This window comes from Neoarius graeffei, chromosome 20, assembly GCF_027579695.1.
Source record: "Neoarius graeffei isolate fNeoGra1 chromosome 20, fNeoGra1.pri, whole genome shotgun sequence".
Lineage (NCBI taxonomy): Eukaryota > Metazoa > Chordata > Actinopteri > Siluriformes > Ariidae > Neoarius > Neoarius graeffei.
In genome coordinates this window covers 5,027,598-5,050,655 of record NC_083588.1, presented here as the reverse complement: position 1 = coordinate 5,050,655, position 23,058 = coordinate 5,027,598, and the positions used below count along the sequence as shown (strand labels likewise).

The 23,058-nt window shown below is 41.6% G+C and overlaps 1 protein-coding gene across 1 annotated transcript in view; it reads right to left on the bottom strand.

Moving 5' to 3' along the window:
- Window positions 1-23,058, bottom strand: part of nfkb1 (nuclear factor of kappa light polypeptide gene enhancer in B-cells 1) — a 61,217-nt gene that overhangs the window by 29,487 nt on the left and 8,672 nt on the right. Inside the window, exons 4-5 of the mRNA XM_060901155.1 lie at window positions 6,630-6,667; window positions 6,424-6,522 (exon numbers count right to left, since the gene is read on the bottom strand). Coding sequence (XP_060757138.1) covers window positions 6,424-6,522; window positions 6,630-6,667 — 137 coding nt within the window. The remainder of the gene's footprint in view (window positions 1-6,423; window positions 6,523-6,629; window positions 6,668-23,058) is intronic.

Below are 23,058 nucleotides of genomic sequence, written 5' to 3'. Positions count from 1 at the left end.
CTCCCCGCTCAACAATAAATTACAACTGTCTGCGAAAAGCTATCTGCGAAAGCCTTGTCGCAAGAGCATGCAGAGGCCTTAAGCTATCAGCTCGTAGACCATGAGTAGAGAAAAACAAAATGGTGGCACGTGTTGCTGAATTAAAGGTGCCCTTCCACCAAAAACGTTTAATACTGGCTCTTTTTGAAATACCATAGTTCACTCCGAGTTGCATCCGCATGCTGCATGTGAAAATGTAATTCTACTCCCATTCCCTGTTTTAGCTTATGAAAGAAAATAGTCGGAAAAACGAGCGGATCTGAAAAAGCCATACGATCTTGCGTCACTTCGTGAATTAGTATTCATGGCCTCGCCCACCTTGGCCTGCGACCGCCCACGGGAAGGAAGTTCGGATTTAAGCGCGAGGAGAGATAGCAGAGCCAGTGTTGCCAGATTGGGCGGTTTTAAGTGCATTTTGGCGGATTTGAACATATTTTGGGCTGGAAAACGTCAGCAGTATCTGGCAACACTGAGCAGAGCCCATCTCGTCAGTCGCTAACGAAGAGGACCTAACAGCAAGTTGAAAACATGTCTGAACAAGTTCGTGCCTGTGTTATTTGTGGCAGTAACACATCAACGTTGCATTTCTTGCCCAAGATAGAAGAGGTGAAGAAGAAATGGTTGGAATTTATCTTTGGAACACCACCAGCGAAATATAATGCAGCGTTAGTACAGTAGAACCCCGCCTATTCGCGCTTCAGTATTCGCAAATTCACATATTCGCGGGATTTTATATAGAACACATCTCCTATACATTCGCGGAAATCTCAGCGATTCGCGGTCATTTGCGGCGAACATATCGAACGTTTACGCACTGCTACATTCTCGGAGCCGAATGCTCGCTCGCTATTGGCTGAAGTTTGAATGGCGGGCTGCTGCTCATTGGCTGATACGAACGAGCGCATTGTACAGTACAGTCTCGCGGTTCCCGTAGTTCAGACTTGTTCACGTGTTGTGCGTTCTTGGTATTTTTGAATAATTTTTACGCCCTACAATGGCTCCTAAACGCTCTGCATCTTCTAAGGCTCCTGCCAAGGAACCTTAGCGCCAGAAGAAGGTAACGACGCTGCAGGAGAAGGTAGGACTTCTCGATATGCTAAAGGAAGGGAAGAGTTTTGCGGCAGTGGCTCGTCACTACGGCATCAACGAGAGTACCGTGCGCTACATAAAGAAGGAGCAAGAGATCAGGAAGACCGGGTATTTACATTCATAGTTAGCCTACGACACGGAGGCAGTTGTCGGTACTATATTAGCCTAAAGTTAAGCCTACGATACGGACTAGGGTGTCGTATACTGTCATACATATTTTCGAAAACTGTCTACAAATTGGTCAGAAGTGTATCTAAAGTGTTTGGGATCATAGCCTAGGGTATAGGGAGGGTTTTAGACATCAAAATAAGCATTTGTGAGCAGTTTTATGGGGGGGGGGGGGGTTTTACAAGTATTCGCGATTTTGGCTTATTCGCGGCCATGTTCGGTCCCTAACCCCCGCGAATACTGAGGGCTTACTGTACTGTGTTCTGATCATTTCAACCACAGTGACTTTTCAAACTTCGGTGCCTTCAGTAGTGGTTTTGCTTCGAGGTTGCTTTTAATCCCTGGATCTGTACCGTCAAGACGATCGACCACCAGCTCACAAGCTGTAAGTAAAACATGAACTTTTTGTTCGAAGGTTTTTGTTACAAAATAGCATGTTCATATTCTCCACGTTAGCATGCATGACATGGTCACAAGCTCGGCAGGGATGAGAGTTTTCCGCTTTTTCTGAGTAAAAAACGACCTTTTTACATTATGCCAAATCCGTTGATAATTTTGTTTTTTATTAATTTCGGGGGGGTTGGGGTATGTTCCTTCATGCTGTTCAAACTTTATAAACTCCAACGATGTTTACACATTATTTGTAAGTCGCCATCTTTAGTCTCGTTTAAATCTCGTTGAATGGGATGTAAAACTCGTGTTCTCTACATTGTTATTGGTCAAAACATCGACGTCGAGACCATAATAGCCAATCAAAACAGTTTTTACAAAGACACCCACATTCTTTTTTTAAGTCACTCGTTCATTTTATTCGTTTGTTTGTTCAGTAAAAACCCAAACATTTGTTGAATTTTTCTTATTTCCTCGTGTCGCACCTCAATGACGTCAGCGTGCGGTATTTTTCCCTTCGCGGTTTGTTCCTTCTCTCTCGCCGTAGTAAGACACCCACATCCGCTTGTTCTGACTCACTGGAGGTAGCGTCACAGTGCTGTTAGCCAATCAGAGGTAATACGTTTACATTAGGGCTGTAACGATATGCGTATCGAAATCGCGATACGCAGAGCCACGATCCGTATCGCGATACAAGAAGGCAGAATCGCGGTACACCCTTTCAAACTTCTCCTCAGCCCAAAAACAGAGGCGCTTCCAAACTTCAATTTATGAATACTTTACTTTTTATTTAAATTACATTTTAAACTTACTTAAATTACTTTTATTTTTTTATATCTATTAGTAAGTCGTTTTTTCGCCGACCTGCGACAATCTTCTGCGAGTCACGCAACGTCCACACTCGCCACTGGCAGAGCATTCATTTCTTTTAAGCGGTCGCCATTCTGGTTGCGACGCGGGGAGCGAATCTGTAAACAAGCAGCTCATTGGCTGGCTAGGTGTGCCACAAGCCAATCACAATCACTTGACCGGAAAGGCATGCAGTGTTGCCAGATTGGGCAGGTTTAGGTGCTTTTTGGCTGGTTTTGAACATATTTTGGGGTGGAAAACGTTAGCAATATCTGGCAACACTGAAGGCATGTCTGCTTGGGCGGAAGCCTTCTGCGGCAGTTACATTTTGACACGCGAGCAATGTTTCACCATAAAAATTCCGTAATTTCCATCTGTTTTCTGCGATCACAGAAAATCATTGGCCCTATGAGAGTGAGACAGTGAGAGAGCCCCCCCCCAAAAAAAATCTTAACGGATTTACACGATTTGGAAAAATGACTTTTTCAGAACCGAAAAAAACAGAGCTTCCGGCTCAACAGTATTATTTTGAGAAATAAAACAATCTTTGGATATACATTTGTTCATTTTTGCATACATATTACTCATTCTCTGCAGTGGTCTGAATTATTTGTTATTAAATAGTTAATGTAAGTAAGTAAATGTTAATAAGTCAAATTTACTACTTTAAAAAAACATTTAAAAAAAATCGTGGGCGTATCGAATCGTGGGTCAAAAATCGCGATACGAATCGAATCGTGAGTTGGGTGTATCGTTACAGCCCTCGTTTACATGTCATGAATATTAATGAGTAAGAGCTGAAATCCTGTCATTCTCCCGCCACCCACCCCTCCAGCAAACTAGAACAGCCTGAAACAGGAGAACCACAGCATTTTTTTTTTCCTCACCAAAACCGGCTCACAGGGCATTCATTCATACTAGAGACCACCGCACAATTAATGAAAAAACGATGCAAGGAGACCTTTAAACGAGGACGAAATAAAAACTACTCGAAAACAAAACCCCACAAAATACAAAAAGCAACAAAATATGGAATAAAAGCATTTGGTGGTAAGAACGTTTTTTTTTTTTCAAGAATTATTATTATTTTCGCATTTTTCACAAATTGCTCCTGTCATTTCGCCCGTTTGTTGACATTCTGAGCGGAAATGATTTTGTCGGACATTTTGTACAAAATTTTTATTTATCGACTTTGCAAAAAAAAAAAAAAAAAAAAAGCTCAGTTTCTCAAAATCCAGTGAATGTGGACAGAATAAAACAGTTATTCCATTCAATCGAGTTGTACACGGCTTATAGTCGACTTGGTGCTACGTGCCTCGTCCTCTGTCAGCTCATGTACGACTTGATTTCATGGAATAACTGTAAAATGGAAGTAAAACCAAAAATGAAAAATTCATTTTCAAAGGAAGCAATAAAATACACTATCAAAACAGCTTCAAACACAACGTTCCGACTTAAGATGGCGTTTTAATTTCATCTTAACCTCACGTTCCGCCTGTATATTTCTAATATCGCGAGGCAGGGAATTAAAATGCTTGCGTGCCATTGCATCTCAAACTACCGCGGGTTTTAGTGGCTCGACAAAGACACATGTGCAACAAATCACGACTCCTGATATTATCGGGATGAACTTGATTTGTGTGCTTCAATTCTGAGAGGAGGTACGATGGTGCAATCCCGTGGAAAAACTCGCACAAATTTGGGCCGCCCGAGTATTGACTTCAGCTCATCGGGATCAACACATCAGCCTTCGATGGTAAAAGCAGCTCGTCTGTTCAGCCTGTCCAGATAAACCTTGCTTCCAATACCACAGCTGTCCCAGACAGGCAAACAATAGTCAAATCACGGTGTTGCAGAGCATTAAACAAATAGCTTTCGGAAGGACTTTGCATGCACGACCTAACATGCTGAGTTTAGATGAGCTCATATTCCCAATATACTCTCCATGATCCTTCTGGGAGAAAGTCTGATCAACGAGGACCCCAAGGTATTTACAACAAAGAACTCAAAATTTTCAAACAGCTGCGATTTTCTGATGCAAGCCAACTCGCATGACCTTAGTTTAATCTAAATTGAGTATCAGGAAGTTGGCATAAAGCCAGCCCAGAACACGATTTGAAATCAGCTGAATTGCTGAGACTTAAAACGCTAGAAAAGAGAAGGAAGAAAAAAAAAAAAAAGGAGTATCGTCAGCATAAAAGGGTCAGCCATGGCTTACTGGTTAAAGAAGCAGCAATGGGACCAAAAAGGTTGCTGGTTCAATTCCCTGTACCAGCAGGAATGGTCGAAGTGCCCTTGAGCAAGACGCCGAACCCCAAACTGCTCCGGGTATGTTGTACGTCGCTCTGGAAAAGAGCGTCTGCTAAATGCCATAAATGTAATCTAAGAATAAAGCTCGACGCGACATCCACAAACTATCTGCGCCAAGACGTTTATATAGATGATGAATAACAGCGGGCCTAAAACACAACCCTGGGGAACCCCAAAAGGTATTGACTGGGGTTCTGATAGCACCCCATTATATAGTTTATTGCAATACTATAAAAAATAATTTTACATACAAAAAAAATAATTTTTTTAATAAAAATTTACAATCATAAAATTTATTGCATCGTATTTTGACGCGCTTTTCTGAGATACTGTAGTATCAACCAAATTACTCCAAATACGTGCCAGATGACTGGTGATAGATTTTTGTATGAAATTTGATGTTTGTTTTTCTAAAATCATGGTCTTCGACCTTTAAAAAAAAGAAAAAGGAACTCGGATACACACGTGCATCCACTCTAGCAGTCTAAAGAACCCTCCAGGGGGAGGGGAAAAAAAACTCCATCAGATCCCTGCGAGGTGCTGACGATATGTGTTTCAGCATTAATGCTGGTGGGGAAGAGCGTGGATCAGGTTACACACTCGACAGTATTAACTTGCTGGATGCAACAGAAAGCACATTGTGCGTTTGTGTGGGGGTGGGTGTGGAAGTGGGTGTCCTCTGTGTGTCTCAGTCTGTCTGAAGTCGTGGGGGCGAGTTGTTTTACGTCTTCGTTCCCATCCGATGCCCACACAAGTCAGAGAAACGCACACTGTGGCACTTCCTACTAATTACCAGCGAGATGTTCTGAGGAAATTCCCAAAGTGGTAGTGTACGTCTCTCTCTCTCTCTCTCTCACACACACAGGCACTTTTTTCCTTCTTATTTCAAATGTAGAGAACTTCACCACAATTCCTTGTGAAGGTCATATCTGCAGTCAGTGTTTATCAGTAATCGGTTCGACAGCCGACTGTACAGTTCAGAGCAAAAGGTTTAATCTTCCAAAACAGGGAAAAGTGGGCGTCACCTTCAACAAAACGGCAAATCTGAGTCATAAAGCTGAAAACTTTGATTTTCAGGTGGAAACAAACGAAAACAACTCGGCTTTCTGAATTTTTTATTTTATTTTTTTCACGAATCTCCAGACCCGGCGTTGTCTGAAAATCTGGTCGAGTTCCAACAAAGAACTTGACGAGGTGAAAGCTGGAGGTACTTGGATCTGATATTATTTCGCATTCCGTCGTTAAACCTGAATTTTTGGTCAAATCTTTTTTTTGGTCGTTCCTCATGCTTGAATTCAGTGTGGTCGCCTATCGAGCTGGGTGATACGATGATTTGAAATCTTATTCTTCAATTTTAATCAATTTGTCGTGAGAAATCATCGAAAATAAATCAAACCTTTATTCATTTCTACATATCTATCTCGTTATGCAGATCATATATTGTAGAAATGCCTTCGAGAAGCGCGATTCTCGTATCGTGATCATCATATCGCCTGCTCCTCGTCGCTTCTAAAACGCGTAGACGAAAAACAAACTGTGGACTGGCTTCAAACTGATAAAAATTCGACACGGACTGACCTTGACTTGAGGATACGTCTTCCTGTTCTTCTCGCTACAGGCTCCTGGGAGTCCTCCGTGAGACGGGCCCTCGCAGCCGTAACGAAACCTGAAGCCCCGCTGCGCAAAACGACGTGGAGTTATTCAAATTCCATTCGAAGCACACCACTACTTCAGAAATGACATCATTGTTATTGTCTCACCATTCAGCAGGAATCATTTCTTACCTGCTTGGGCTGTTCTGTAATTTGGAGACAAGGTCCTTCTGGAGAAACAGAAAAAAACAACAACGTGAGACATTTTGTCCTGAGACCTCGCTGTTGTTTTCTTGGTCTTCCTTCATACTTCGCTGCAATATACCAAACACGAAAGTGCTCAACTTTCATTTTGAAGCTTTAAAGCACACGTTTCCACTATGAAACAGAGATTGGTTGGTAAATTGCTCGTCTGTGAATTTCTGTGGGCTGTTTTGAGAAGCCCACACTTCATTTCAGTAAACAGTATGAGATATATTTAGATTTTACTCAAACTGCAAAGCCAAAGTATGAAATCAGGACATTTTAGATGTTACAAGAGCTATCTTTAGTTTTTTTTACTTACACACACACACAGCATGCCGACACATCCGGTTTACAGTGAAAGCACAGGAAGTCGATTCCATTTCTGAATAAACGTGACAGACACAGACCTGAAATTTGGGCTGTTTTCCAAAAAAAAAAACCCCCTCAAACAAACCACGATGATGTGCAATACCTCAGTGTCGTGCTGTTCGAGCAAAATAATCAACAGTCCATCAACGCGGGTAATTGTTACGACATGCTTTGTTGGTCAGTTTATTCATGTCCAACACTTTGCTTTATTCGTTTATCGTCACATTCGTCAGTATGGAACGTCCGAGAAGTAAGCGACTTCCTGTTCTCAGTGACATCGTCAAAGCAATAAACGCTCCTTTCCTTTCCAACCTCGATTTTTTCTCTTCCTTCAGGATCAGTTCGTCAGGTTAGAGAAACCTTAAAGCCTTTCCAAAGCGCTGACCCTGGAGACTCTTTCCATCAAACGTGAAATAAAGATCTGACAAATTAAAAAAAAAAAAAAAACAACAACAACTCACTCAACAAATGCACGGATGTCTTTGCTGCGATCAAAATAATTGCATATTAAAAAGGAAGAACGTGTTTGATATTATGTTGATAACAAGCCAAGCTAACTTCTCAGATTCCAACCAAACCAAGAACACATAGCAAAGCGCCTCGATCGTGATAAAGATCTTGATCATGATGTTCGTGGTAATTTTAGACAAAGTTTCCACTTGAAAACTGAGATCTCAGTCAAGTTTCACTGAAACAGCTGGCGGGTTTTTTTTTTTAAACTTCAGTTATTTTGACTATCGGAAGTTTCATTTCAGGAAGCACGTGTGCGCAAATCTATAATGAAGCTTTCTTAGTAGGTAGGCTAAATTTAGCTTTCACAGGAGTTTTCAGTTGAGCCAAAACCACAATTCGTGAGTCTTCAAGACTTTCAAACAAATAGTGCATGCTCAAGAGGTTTAAAAGAATATCACGAAGCGTCCTTCCAATGCGACAGTGAAAGTGACCTTCACTGACAGTACCAGTCCAAAAAACAAACAAACAGAGATAGCATTTTATTGGCAATTACAACTTCGAAACGTTGACAGTAAAAATTAGGGATGTCCCGATCAGGTTTTTTTGCCCTCCGATCCGATACCGATCATTTGATTTTGAGTATCTGCCGATACCGAGTCCCGATCCGATACTTCTTATAATCCATAAAAAATAAAGACGAGGAAAGAAACGGATCCAGGATGTTCCTCATTTTTTATTTAACACCTTATTTTAACATCCAACAACTCCGTTAGCAAACAGAGCACTTACGTGAGGCAGTTTGAACAATAAATAACAAATTTAAAAAAATAACCTTAAAATACCTGGCAGGAATGTAAACAAATAAAAAAAAAAATAAAGTGCCACAGTGCCGGTAATTTGCTTTTAAGAACGCATCTCACAGTGGTGTACAGTAATTTCAATTAAGGAAATGAACGTTTTTCTTGATGAAAACAAGCATTTCTACCCTTTCAGGTTTGAGCCCGTTTCTTTTGTCATCCAACGAAAAAAAAAAAAAAAAGATCTCATTCTTTGCTTTCCGCTTCGAACTGCTTCCGTGTTCAACTTTGCCGGCAACAGGCAGCCAATAACCAATAGCGTCTCCGCTACAAAGTGATGTCATGCCGCACGCGTTGATGTTGCTGTGTTGAGACAAGAGGTCTGGTCTCACTCTGTGCCAACGCATAGCTATTGATGTGTTAAAAATGAGAACATATTACATAGATATATATCCGATCTCTGATCGGGAGGCAATGCCCGATTCCGATCGAGTCTGAAACCATGTGATCGGGCCCGATTTCCGATCACGTGATCGGATCGGGACATCCCTAGTAAAAATTAATTCACGTTTTGTCGCACTGTGGTTCGATTTCTTGTTCCTTCCTCCTGGAAAATCTGCGTCAATTCCCCATGGTGACGAAGGTCCTCCATCAACCTTCACTGGGATTCCAGTCAATCTTTGTTTCTCCAAATATAGCAACTGTTTCTGAAAAAAAGTTTTCATTTCAGCACAGGGGATTGCGCTCCAGTGTAATATTTATTATCAGGGTTTTTTCTAGAAAAATTTAGTATGATGGCGCTCACCATGGCGAGGGAGCGAAGCGGGGGGGGGGATGGTGCCGGTTGTCCCCCCCCACCGTGCAAAGCCTTTGAAAAATGCTCCAATGGGACATTCTGAGGCTATCTGAGAGGGAAATTGTAACAAATTGTCAACATTGAAAAAGAAAGAAGTAATCTTCTTCTGCCCCGGACAGTCTTTGGCTTTCTTCCGTTTCGTGCCGCGGGATGACATCTTTAAATGCCCAAGTGTCAACAAAAACAACTCGCGAACTACTTCTGTCAAAAGCTCCCGCGCCGGTGGGTGAAAGGTCATTCAGTCTCGAGAAATCTCGCTCTACAAGTCAGCTGACCTTGTATGTAACTCATGTCAAATCTCGCGAGAGCAGCCGCGACAAGTAAACAACTAAACAACATGGCGCCTCAGTCTGGAAAACGCCAATTCGGATTGTTTTTGCACCGTCTGGCGGTGTATCTACTATGACTGGAATATTTTTGGAGCAATTATAACGTATTTGATGATCAGACACATTGTCACGTGGTGTTGCTGGGATGTTTTCACGGAGTCGGTAAGGGGGCGCACGCCGAGAGTAAGAGGGCGCAGCGCCCCTGTTCCCCCGTTTAGACGAAAGCCTGATTATTATAAATACGCAGGTGATTACAGGAAACCACGTGTGCCGATTGGTCGAGAAACTCAAAATCTTGAACAATTATTCACCGAAGTGAATATCGGTTATTATTATACATCCAGGACACCTTTTCCATGGAACAAAAACATGTATTCTTATCCCTTCTAGCGGGTTCTGTTCATTTGGTTTGACAGCATGCAATCTTGTTAGCATATCGCTTATCCTACATGTATTACGTCACTCTAACCAATGGAGAATGCGCGTGCAATATTGTTACGATACTGCACGTCGAAGCTCATGCAGAGATGCCTACCCCAAATTTTGAATTTCAGTATTCTTGAAAACATTTTTCAGTATTTTGGAATGACTTTCAGTAACATTAATTTATGCGCATTTCCATTATAAAGAGGTGTACATACCAATATGTTTAACATTTAAATTATTAAAAAGAACTGTTTTGTGTGAACTGAATAAACAAAACGCGAGCAGCCATCTCAACTGAATTTCCACTCAACAAATTTCTAGAGCATACAATACATCACATTTTTATAAATACAATAGTGTTCCCTGTTTGCAGACATTATGGTTGACTACCAATCACTGGTATTGAATGTAACTCCTCAAAAGTATTATATTATATTGCCTGGCAAAATGTTCTACCTGTTAACGGATTCTAATAAAATTAAAAAAAAAAATTTCTTATTTCATGCCAAAGAGAGTCCGACATTGTTATCTTAATGTCCCAATATATAAATACTTCAGCATAATGCTTCAGATGAGACATTGAATAAAATGACATTTATAATTGTATTTAAAACAGTGGAATGATCAATTTTTTGCCACAATCCCAACAGCACTAATCATAAAATTCTGTTTTTGATCATACTACATGTACATTTGCACTTGCAACACTGAAAAGACTTTGAATTAAAGAAGTACAGCCAGTGTTTGATATTTCAGTGAATAAAAGTCATACATGTAAAAAGAAACTGAATAAGTTTAACTCGCATTTCATGGCACTAATCGGCAAGTTCAACTCCAAGCATAGGTCAACCATCACCGCTTCAGCACGGGTCACGTTCCGTGTCTTTTCATCCACAGATTTCGTAAAAAACTGCTGGATCCCCCCAGATTTACTTTCCGCCTGACTCGCCATTTCAGCATACTCCATATGTTTTTTTCTTTGCAGTTGACATGCCGCCTGCAGTCATCGCGACCACCACGAGTGATGTTAATGTCAGTTCTACACAGTTTGCAGTGCGCATATCCATTGCCCTTTTGACTGGGTGTAATGCACGGCCATTCTACCGTATCGAAAATAGCGCGAACAAATGTGCGGAATCTGCGCATGTCACACACAGCATGTGCAGAATCTGGCTCATAATATATCTCAGTTGCAAAAAATTGAAAAACTGCAAATCACCAATGACACAGATAGATAACTTCAACACAATGTCAGAATTTTGTTTAATTGATTATGAGACTCTTGAAAAAAAACTGTACAAAATCTCAGTTCCTCAACATCTGAATTGGACATTCTGCCCACCAACTTTTTTAAGTCTGTTCTTCATCTTATAATTACAGATGTGCTTCAAATTATAAATACATCCCTGGAGACTGGCGTTGCTCCTGTGTCCCTGAAAAAAGCCGTTGTAAAGCCCCTACTTAAAAAAAATCCTTCAGTATTAAATAACTACAGGCCAATATCAAATTTACCATTCATTGGGAAAATCCTTGAAAAAATTGTCTTCAATCAATTAACTGCCTTCTTGATATCAAACAGCCGTTTTGATAATTTTCAGTCAGGATTTCGTGCCAATCATAGCACTGAAACAGCGCTGATTAAAGTTATAAATGACATACGTCTTAATACTGATGCAGGCAAAACATCGGTCCTGGTATTACTGGACCTCAGTGCAGCTTTTGATACTGTTGATCACAACATACTGCTATATCGACTTGAACACCGGGTTGGATTGACTGGTAAAGTTATCAATTGGTTAAATTCATACTTAAAAGATAGAAGCTTCTTTGTTACCATGGGAAATTGTTCCTCAACGTCAATGTCCTTGACCTGTGGTGTCCCCCAGGGGTCGATTCTTGGACCATTACTTTTCAACCTTTATATGCTCCCACTTGGGCAAATTACCAATAACCATTCAATTTTGTATCACTGCTATGCAGATGACACCCAAATTTATTTTGCTTTATCCCCTAATGATTATGCCCCCCTTGAATGTCTCTACCAGTGTATCGACCAAATCAACAACTGGATGTCACAAAATTTTCTTCAGCTGAACTCCGATAAAACAGAAGTAATTCTGTTTGGAAAAAAAGATGAAAGACTCAGGATTACCACTATTCTTGACACAAAAGGGATTAAAACTAAAGAAATGGTTAAAAATCTTGGTGTTTTCATTGACAGCGAGCTAAACTTTGACACTCACATGAAAGCAATCACTAAAATGGCATTTTATCACCTAAAAAACATTTCCAAACTAAGAGGACATATGTCAAAACATGATCTGGAAAAACTAATACATGCCTTCATCTCTAGTAGGGTTGATTACTGCAATGGCCTTTTCACAGGCCTGCCAAAAAAGACCATCAAACGACTTCAGCTGGTTCAAAATGCAGCGGCGAGGGTTCTCACACGAACAAAAAGAACAGAGCACATTACTCCAATTCTAAGGTCCCTTCACTGGCTTCCAGTAAGCTACAGAATTGACTTTAAAGCATTGCTGCTGGTGTACAAATCTCTAAATGGTACAGGGCCCAATTACCTCTCTGATATGTTGCAGCGGCCTAACCCAATCAGATCTACCAGATCGAAACAGAAAAATTTACTATTAAAACCTGTTGTTAAAACAAAGTATGGTGAAGCAGCTTTTAGCTACTATGCAGTGCAGCTATGGAACCAACTGCCAGAGGACATTAAAAATGCTCCTGCTGTTGGCAGCTTCAAACCTAGGTTAAAGACCAAGCTGTTTTCAGATGCTTTCGGTTAAATAATTAATATTGTCTTCTTTACATGTTTTATAATCTGTACTTTTACAGTCTCTGCATGTTTCAAATTTTACTTAACTTTTATTCTATTTTATTCTGCTGTTTTTTTTCCTTTTTCCCCCTATTTGAACTTCTACTTCATTTTATTATTTTATTTCTACTATTGTTTAATTCTTATTATATTTCTTATGTAATTTTATTTTCTGTTGTTTACTGTTTTGCTTTTACTTCTGTAAAGCACATTGAACTGCCACTGTGTATGAAATGTGCTATATAAATAAACTTGCCTTGCCTTGCGCATGTCACACACAGCATGTGTGGTTGTCGTAAAAATAAATAGCCTAGCCGTGAATCGCGCATGGATTGAAAAAGTCGCTTGGACATTTAAAAACAACTCAGTGGAATTTTTTAAGACTTTATAATAATTCCGCACAGAATAACGCTTTAAAAAAAAAAAAAAAAAAAAAAAAAGATATATTTTTGGGCTTTTTTCACCTTTATTGGATAGGACAGTGTAGAGACAGGAAATGAGCGGGAGAGAGAGAGACGGGGAGGGATCAGGAAATGACCTCGGGTTGGAATCGAACCCAGGTCCCCGGATTTATGGTATGGCGCCTTATCCACCTGAGCCACGACACCCCCAGAATAACACTGTTTGCCGTAACATCGTATTTACGTAACTTTTCCGTACAAAATACGGCCAATCCGTACTAGTAGGCATCTCTGCTCATGCGAATCTCTCATGAGAAACTTTTCTGCTGCTGTGTTTGCTAGGAAAGAGAAAGACACGTAGAACACACGAAACGCTCCCAAAACTCCATTAGGTATTCTTCACGCATATTTACAAGAGAAAAACATACCAACGGATATCAAAAAACTGGAAGAGAGACACAGCGGAGACGTAAAACTTCCACGCTAGTGAGCGACTGTGACAATCTGTACAAACAAGGACGTGAGGTTTGCTTCGTGAAATACGGAAGATTTTAAGAGAATTTTGGCTGCCAGGTCGCTCCATTGTGTGTAGTTGTCGATGTTGATTTTAAAACTCACGAAGCAAATTACACAAGGAAATGAATATCCAAGTCTGAGTGAAAAACAATGTGGTGTGGTGTGGTGAGGTGAGGGGAGCATGTGTGGAAGAAGAGTCTGGAGACAGAAATCTTAGTTTCTCGGTCGTTAGTCTGTGCTACTTGCTCTCGATAGCACTGTCTTGATCACATTTTTAGCATTCGCTAACACTACTGATAAACGCTACACCGGCTGGAAGGTTGGGATATGTTCCATTCAGCTACTCGTGTTCGACTCGTTCAATATCATGCGAGTTGAATGGAATATATCTGATATACCACTCAACGCCAGCCTATATTATTTAAGTAATAACTGATACGAAGACGAGGTTATTGTTCACTGATGTTCACCAAGCCTAACGTAGATAATTGTTTTAGTATAAGAACACGGGTGACTAAAAAATAAATAAATATGATTTTTTAAAATATCAGTCTTCAAAAGCGACATGCAAATGTAATCACAGCACGGCGCAGACTTGTCACTTATCGACGCCGAGTCACATCAGACACTTTGTTTTGAAATCGATATAAAATCATAATCCCTGATTACCAAACTTCCAGCGTCTTGAGTGCTTTTAGGAACAGCGTTTTCTTTCATCATTTGTAATTCTTCCTCGCTTACGGTGATGACGCGATCGGCCGCCATTTTGCTGAATCACTCGAGGTGATTGGTCGAGAAATTCGGACTATTTTTCGATAATCAGTGCACGCAACTTTCAAAACTATTTTTCGATCATCACCTCAAGTGACTCGGCAAAATGGCGGCCAATCGCTTCGTCACCGTCGGTGAGGAGGAATTCGAAATTATGAAAGAAAATGCATAGCTGCCAACATTCTGAAATTGTAAATAGTAATACAAGGTTGGGTACTGAGTCCGGCGCCCCCCCCGCCACCAAAGCTTTACAGCAAAACTACCCTGAAAAATCACACTAAAACAAAATAGTTTGACAAAATTTATTCTACAAACTATCATCTTACATTAATTTGCAAAGTTCTTTTCAACAATGTATGAAAATAGTCAGTGAATCAGGCAAAAACTTCAAACAATGCAATTGGCACATATAACTTTTGACAAAGTACACATTAGAGAAATAGACTAGAGCTTACTCAGTCAACAGTTGATGTTATTGCACCACATAAACTTGGCAATATCTAACACCATTCATTCATTAGTCACAAACAAAAATGAATTATCGCCCTTACTTGACTTAGGCTACATCCACACGACAACGGCAACGAGATGTTATTTAAAAAAATATTGCGTCCAAATGGGCAACGATCAGTAAAATATCAGGTCCATATGGCAACGCAACGCTTGCTGAAAACGATACAATACACATGCCACACCTCTAGGGGCGCTGTAAGACGGTCCCTTCGGAGACACCAGAATAATAGAAGTAAGGACGCATGCGCATAAACTATTCTGCGCAAGACTTTATATAGAGGTTTTCGACCCACGTGACCATTGCCAAGTCAACAAGTAGCCGGCGCCATTTTGACGGTCACAAATATGGCGACTACCGGTAGCGATACACTGTTGATCATGACGAAGTCTCATTGTCGAGTATTTTATCCGGCCTAGATGACGCGAGTAAGAAGCGATATCAACAGAAAATCAATGATGCTGGTGTACGTGATCCGTACACGTTACCAGGCTATCTTTTTCTGGCCTTGCAGCGCGGGTGATCTTCCTGACCTGCAGTCAGGCGTGTGGGAAATACCAGGGAAAAAACATAAAAGAAAAAGGAGCGAGATGCAGAAAACACCTTCACTATCCAGCGACGTAGGGCATTTACAGGGCGAGCAGAGGGAGAGGTATTTGCAAAAATTGAGGTTAGCAGGCTTAGAGAACGACGTTTACCTGCTTCCACCAGGATTGTTCACTGACGTACGGAAGTACACGAAGCCCTTGTCTTTACCTGACTTCGGCCCACATGATCTGTATACCTATGTCGTTAAAAACCAGGCTGGGTAACATGCCTACATCAGCGGGTCGTCCCTGGAGCCGGTGGTCGCCATCTTATTACAGCTAAGGTTTGTTCACATTTTCATTTACTTTCGGTCCTCAGGATAAACAAAATGTTATTAAATGTCATTGAAATAACTTCTTAGTCTGTTGAGACATGGCCCGTTATAAATTTGCTGTTACCAGGCAATGACCAAAAACTGTATTATTAGGGTCGGTGTCTGTGTTGTAGCAGTGCACTAGCAGCTAGCTGTTAGCACTAGCGAATGTCAACAACATCATAGCTGGTATGTTACTGTAGCAATGTTTACGTTCAGTCATTTGGATGACTGTTAAAACCTTTCAGTCTCAAGTTTTTCCTTTACTGTATTTACTAGTTTACTGAGCTAGCGCGCTCGGGCAGGCTGGGAGCGAGCGCGCTAGCTCGGGCAGGCTGGGAGCGAGCGCGCTAGCTCGGGCAGGCTGGGAGCGAGCGCGCTAGCTCAGTAAACTAGTAAATACAGTAAAGGAAAAACTTGAGACTGAAAGGTTTTAACAGTCATCCAAATGACTGAACGTAAACATTGCTACAGTAACATACTAGCTACTGTTGTTGACATTAGCTAGCTTGACCTTCAAAATGGCGGACACCGGGGCGTCACGTCACCTGTGACGTCACGTCGAAATTCTCTATTAGCCAGAAAGTCAGAAAAATCTGTTCGTAAAATTACGTTATAATGACCAAATACAATGAAAAGTATTTTTCCAGTCTCACCTGTGAAAGGTAATCCCATGTGATCTCGTTTGGATGGTAAACCTGTTGGTACAGTTAAACGCAGCACATGAATGAGGCATCTTTATTCTCCGCTTTGACCCATCCAATATGGCGGCGAGGATGACGTATGATTCTACGCGGAAGGCGGCGTCTTTAATGGTCCAGAATAAATTGAATGCTACACGTTGATGGATTAATTTGTTCTTCTACGCCCTTTTTGAGGAATGTATTGTAGGACTTAAACCAACATCTGAAGAGGTGAGATCGCTCCTTTTTTTCCCTATTTTTGCTGGTGGGATTGACTCTGCCCTAAGGGCTATTCTCTCTCTCTCTCTCTCTCTCACTTTGCACCATTACACAATAAATATTCACAGTGAAAATATTTTGTAAGCGCGTTTCATGAACCAAGTTATAGGATTTGTTGACAACTCGCATCGAGTTCGTTACACTTCTACCTGGCGTGAAGCACTCACAGTCATGTGGTTGTGACGTCATCGTAAACAAATCCGTTCTACTCATCCAGACGACTTCGCAACGGCAACGTTGCCAGATCTTTCCACTCTGGAACCCGTTCTCAAAAGATTGCGTCTTGGGGCACCCAAAACACCGGTGCCGTGTGGACGCCAGGCCGAAACGATAAACAATTGTATCGGATTCACCTGAATCCGTTGCCGTGTGGACAGGGCCTTAGAAACGAAGGGAAACTCCTCTCGGTACGAGTCCTTGAAGCGCTGGCCCTTCCCCTTAGCCATGCTTTCTTTAGAGATTAGTACTACGCTACATCTTCATAACAAAAGCTTGAAACGCCATGCTTTGTTCAGAAACTTCGTGAACAAAGGCCAGACGATAGCCTGCCATGGATGATCTAATAGCATCATTGATTGGCTGAGAGAACAAGCAATAGCCAATGAAATTTGGCGTAATATCTGCCGCTTGGAACGAAGTGGTGTTTTATCAAATATGAATCCCACCGGTGACAGACTTTGAAAATGACCCATGAAAATTGGCAAAATCGTATTTCATTGTCGTAAATTTTCGGAATCAAAACGACAAATCGTAATAAATACGATTTATTCGTAGTAGTTGGCAGCTATGAAAATGCTGTTCCGAAAAGCACTCAAGATGCTCTGAAGTTTGGTCTCAAACTATTCAAAGCTAAAGTGGTCTTGTGATTTATTTTACCGATTTCATAACAAAAAGTATTTGATGTGACTCGGCGTAGATAACTGACAAGTCTGCGCCGTGCCTTGATTCCATTCGCATGCTGCTTGTGAAGTTTGAACTTGTGAAATTATTTTTTTTGAACAAATTTTTTTGAAATAATCACCTGTGTATTTATACGAAAACAATTATCTGCCTCCGGCTCAGTGAATATCGGTCAAGAATAACCTCGACTTCGCCTCGGTTATTATTTGCCGGTATTCCCTTCACCTTCAGCGACGAACTGTTCATCATTCCTTCTGAACCGTTGCTCCTGCTGCTTTCGGGTCATCCTGCAACTCTTTTCTCTTCTCCTTGACCTTCTTTGTCATTTGTCTGTGAGTGCCTTGTGCAAATCGCTTTTTCCTGAGAACTTTCAGAAGCTCCTTTAGCTTCGTCATGTTTGCAAGCTGTGCAGTGAGCTTCCGCTCAGACGTCGTCATCGGTAGTTTTGTTCAGAAATGACACAAATTCCATGGAAACTCAAAGTGAGTATATGCACTGGAAGGACATTAAACAACAAAAACAGGAGTGTGTACATTTTTTTATGTCAAGGCTAATCTGGGTTCACGCTCACTCGAGATTGAGACTTTTATGCTGGATGCTCTCCACAATCTCATCAAAGTCTGATTTAAAACAAACAAACAAAAAAACTTAGTGTTATTGAACAAAAGCAAAATTATAACTCTTGATGTGGTGCAGTTTTCTGGAACGAGCTTTATTTATTTAGATGTCAGTTGCCTTGATCGTGCACCAATTTTCCTCCTGAAGCCCTTGCACACTTGCTCACTTTGCTGTGTGACCTCGCTAGAGTCTTTAAGAGTGCGTTCGCGGCGCTGTGGAAGCCTCGGCCTCCTCTTCCTGTGTTGAAGAGTGACTCGGCTCTGACCACATCCTCTCCACTCGGGCGCTGAACCTGCTCTGATTGAGCTTCATTGCGTCCAAGCAAACACACACACACACACACACTTCCCGCTATGATGATGCAACCCAGGTTATGTCTAAAACAAAGCAGAGGTCACAGGAGAACTTCCGCTCCTCATGCAGTGATGACAAACTGGCCTCTCCCTTATCTCCACGCCGCCAAGATCATGTTACACAAGACGTCAAATTATTTCCAGGAAGAGTCGGCCTTGAGGTGTTCAAGCTGTCAGAGCTGCGTTTATGTCAGCGTGGAGCGTTAACGTGCGCTCTAAACGGTATGCACCAGGCGTGGTTCGGTGTTTTTCAACTGTCTCACATATCAAACAGAGAAGTGAAAGGATCGGGGAGAGAAAATAGAAGCAGCCCTGCGTTTCCTCCACAGTCTTCACACTGCATCTCTATGTGCGTGCGTGTACGTGAGAGACACCCAACTGTGTGATTTCCATGTTGCATTGAAGACCGACAAGGAGTTGCGAAATGCAACGCAAATACAATGCAATACAAACATTTTTAAAAAAGTGTCCATTAAAACAACCCGCTCAATTCTTGGTCGGTAAAAGAGCAGCCATGTTTGTAGACATTTTGGTGTCTTGAAAAACGCCGTGATGTGAAACCAGTCAAACCAAATGAAAAGATACAGTCATAAAAATATAGAAGAAACAAACTTTGATGTGAAAAGAGCTCAATTCGAGCACTGAGTCAGGAACAGAACACGACAGGGTGTGCTATTCGAGGAAAATAATCAACGACAGGGGCATGCGATGTGTTATGACCTGTGCATGAGATAATAGTTGTCAAAACTGGGCAAGCGTTCAGACTGAATTATGATGTTTCTTGTCAGGGGAGTGACATTTTCGTAAGAATTATCTGGCTGCGCTGGGCTTGTACCGATTTCACACCAGGGCTTAGCGAGGCCATGGGTTAAAACATTTTTTTTTTTAATTGTACATTTTTTACAGGTCATTTGTACTGGTAATAAAGAAAAAAAAAAAACGAATGTTTCGGAACATCTAAAAATTTTTTTTGGTCTTCTCTCGAAGTGACAAAGTCAAACAAAATGCAGCTCGTTACATAACTGAGAAACTACAAAATTCCCAAGTCAGAAATAAGGCGTTTTTTTCCCCTTCCGTACACGTTCAACGAACGCCTCGTCACAGAAAGCATCTATCTGTAGGAACGATCGAGGTACTGAAAAAAAAAAATACCCCCAACACTTTCCAACCAATCAGAATCAAGAATTTAAGACGCACCTCATTCGGGACTGAGATGCCAAGGAACGCGTTTTTATGTTTCAACAAAATTTGTTGCGTTTTGTTCAGAAATTTGTGAACAAACCAAATCAGATGGCAATCAGCTCTGAAGCTGTGCAGCTATTCGGATCTTTACTCTCGCATCGAGAGCTTGTTCAAACAACGATAAACTGACAAAGTTCTCAGGTGAGTCAGAGCAGGTGTGAACACACAGCCGTTACCGAGAGCCAGGCGTGAAAGGACAAAGTCCACTTCGGGTGAAGTGTCCATGATGAGTGTCAAAATACATCAGTGGAACCGGAGATGTCTCCTGATCTCCAATATAATTGCGGAAAAAATCTGGCTGACATCTTTTCCTTCGCTGGGGTTGATTCTTGATGGAAGTAAACGTGACATCTTGAGTTGCGTGAACAAATATACACCTCTTGTTGGGGGAAGATGGTGCAGTGCGCATGGATTTTTTTTTTTAATTATTCATTCTTGAAAGCACGGAGGAAATCTTAACAGAGTCCTCCAGCTTGTTCAACAAACCTATTTGTCATATTTGAATGCTGGCACATAGATGATCTCATCATTTATCGCAAATTGTCCATTCGTTGTTTTGTATCTAACCTAAACTAGTCACTTTCTCTGAATCATTCTTCTCGTCACGCAAGATGACGGGTGAAACGGCTCTGTTGCAAGTCACTACAAATAACTTGCTCTGCGATTCGATGAACAGCCGTGACCCTCGGGTAAATCGATAAACGAGAGCGTAATCCTGAGTAGCAGAGAGCTAAACGTACTGAAACACGAGGCTCGCAAAAGGCCAATTTATGCTGACAATGCAGTCCTCGCAGACGGTGTCGCAGATAGCATCTGCGAAGCCCCCCCACCTTCGCAGACGCTCTGCGCGCACCTCCCAAAAATTGTGACCACCGCAGAAGCCTCGCAGACAGCGTCGCAGACAAGAGGGCTCTGATTGGTCCACTCTACATCCGCTGTACACGCACTTCCGCTTCCCTACTTTCCCGGTTTGTTTTGTTTTCACGACCGCCATTTTTAAAAACACGAGCGAAGATGGAGCAGCACGAAGAGCGGTTGATCGAGGAAGTACGGACATCTATACGACTCCAGTTCTAGTCATTATAAGTAACCGGAGGATAAACACTCCACTAACCACACCCACCAATTACTCCTAGCGATTTCGCGACTTCGCGCCCCCTTGCGTTGTAGTGGTGAATAACATCGCGCACGCCTATTACTCCCCGCTCAACGATAAATTACAACTGTCTGCGAAAAGCTATCTGCGAAAGCCTTGTCGCAAGAGCATGCAGAGGCCTTAAGGATTCGTCATGAGTTTATCTGATTCGGCAGCTACCTTCGAAGGATGCGAAAACTCAGCGTTTGTTTATCATCCATTTCCTTCCTTGTTGGGCTCGATGTCAAACAATTTTATTTTCAATCCAACACCACCACGCCCTCAAGTGTTTTATTCCTCTTGTATCACAGCGAGTTACCAAAACTCATCCCAAAAACACTTGTTTTAATTCAAGAACAACACGTCAGACTTTTTATCCATTTAGATTTACACTGTGGAATGTCCACGAAACAAGTAATCACTAAAAGGTACCGATTTACCTCCGACTGCTGCAACGGACTCACACCGGAGGCTCCTTCTATCAACTGAAATAAATGTTTCCTCACATTAAATGTCATGTTTTTGGAAAATAATCAACTTCAGGTTGGTCTTCCTGACTTCATCCTGACTCATCAAGAAACTTGCCGTTTTGTTCCCAAATATTTTATTGTACGTTTTTATGTCCACGCTGTAGAAGCTAATCGGTGTTGACCACCTTCACGGTCCTGAGAAGAAACAAATGATTGGCTGATGCATTTTCCTGAACGTGATCGACAAATTCTTCCCCAAAAGATCAGCTCGGGGAAACATCAGTGCCACAATCTGCACACAGCATCAGCAAACAACTGGTCAGCTTCGATGTGTGTTCATTAAAGGAGAGCTGCCAGGGTAAATATTTAGTAACCACTGAGTAAGCTGACATTAAATCATATTACATGCTCGTGATAAGCTGACAGTGATAGCAAACAACACGTACAACGCAATAATCTCTACACAGGACGAGCAGCTCTATTCTCACTTCTACTCACAATTCTCTTGCTTTTTTGGTTTCCAAATTGTGACATGTTGACATTTTGAATCCAGGTTTGTAATCCAGATGAGCCAAAATAAGCATCAAAAGATAGATAGTTCAAAATACTACGACTAATGAGAATAAACTTTCGTACTGTGACTAGGAAATCGTTTGGGATCCGTTTAACGTGAAGCAAGGAATCGTTTGGGATCCGTTTAACGTGAAGCAAGGAATCGTTTGGGATCCGTTTAACGTGAAGCAAGGAATCGTTTGGGATCCGTTTAACGTGAAGCAAGGAATCGTTTGGGATCCGTTTAACGTGAAGCAAGGAATCGTTTGGGATCTGTTTAACGTGAAGCAAGGAATCGTTTGGGATCTGTTTAACGTGAAGCAAGGAATTGTTTGGGATTCGTTTAACGTGAAGCAAGGAATCGTTTGGGATTCATTTCATCTCTAGAAAGGGACTCATTTGGGATTAAATCTCATCTGGAGCAAGGTGTGCGTGTGAGATTCATCTCCTTCCAACCGGAACACTGACACTCGACACAAGTGCATGTGTCCATGACTAAAAATATGTCAGAAAGTTGACATTTTTTCCTTTTCCAAAAGCACATGCACACTGTTTGCGAAGTAAGTATGTAACCAAGAATGACATAACCAATTCCCTCAGGAGTAATTCGGGCTCCGTACCACCTCCCAACATGGGATGATGACTTCCGACAGACTGGATTTGTCGTAGTTTGAGATTCGGCCCGAGACTCTCGATGTGACTGTACTACACGGGGTATAAAACCACTGCATCTGGACCTTCTGCTGTTCACTAAATGTCTCAGACCAAGATTCAGCTCTCGACTGCCTTAACAACAACAACGCATTGGGCCAGAGGGGTCCAGAAGGCAGAGCCAGCGGGTCGGGGTTTACTGACTGACCATTCCAAGTGCAGGGGCTTCAAAGTTTGGGAGAATAGCAGGGTACAAATAATTTACAGCAGGGTGCAAAATGGTAAAATGTCTGCCAGCGGCAGACATAATGCACGCAAAGCGTGCAGGG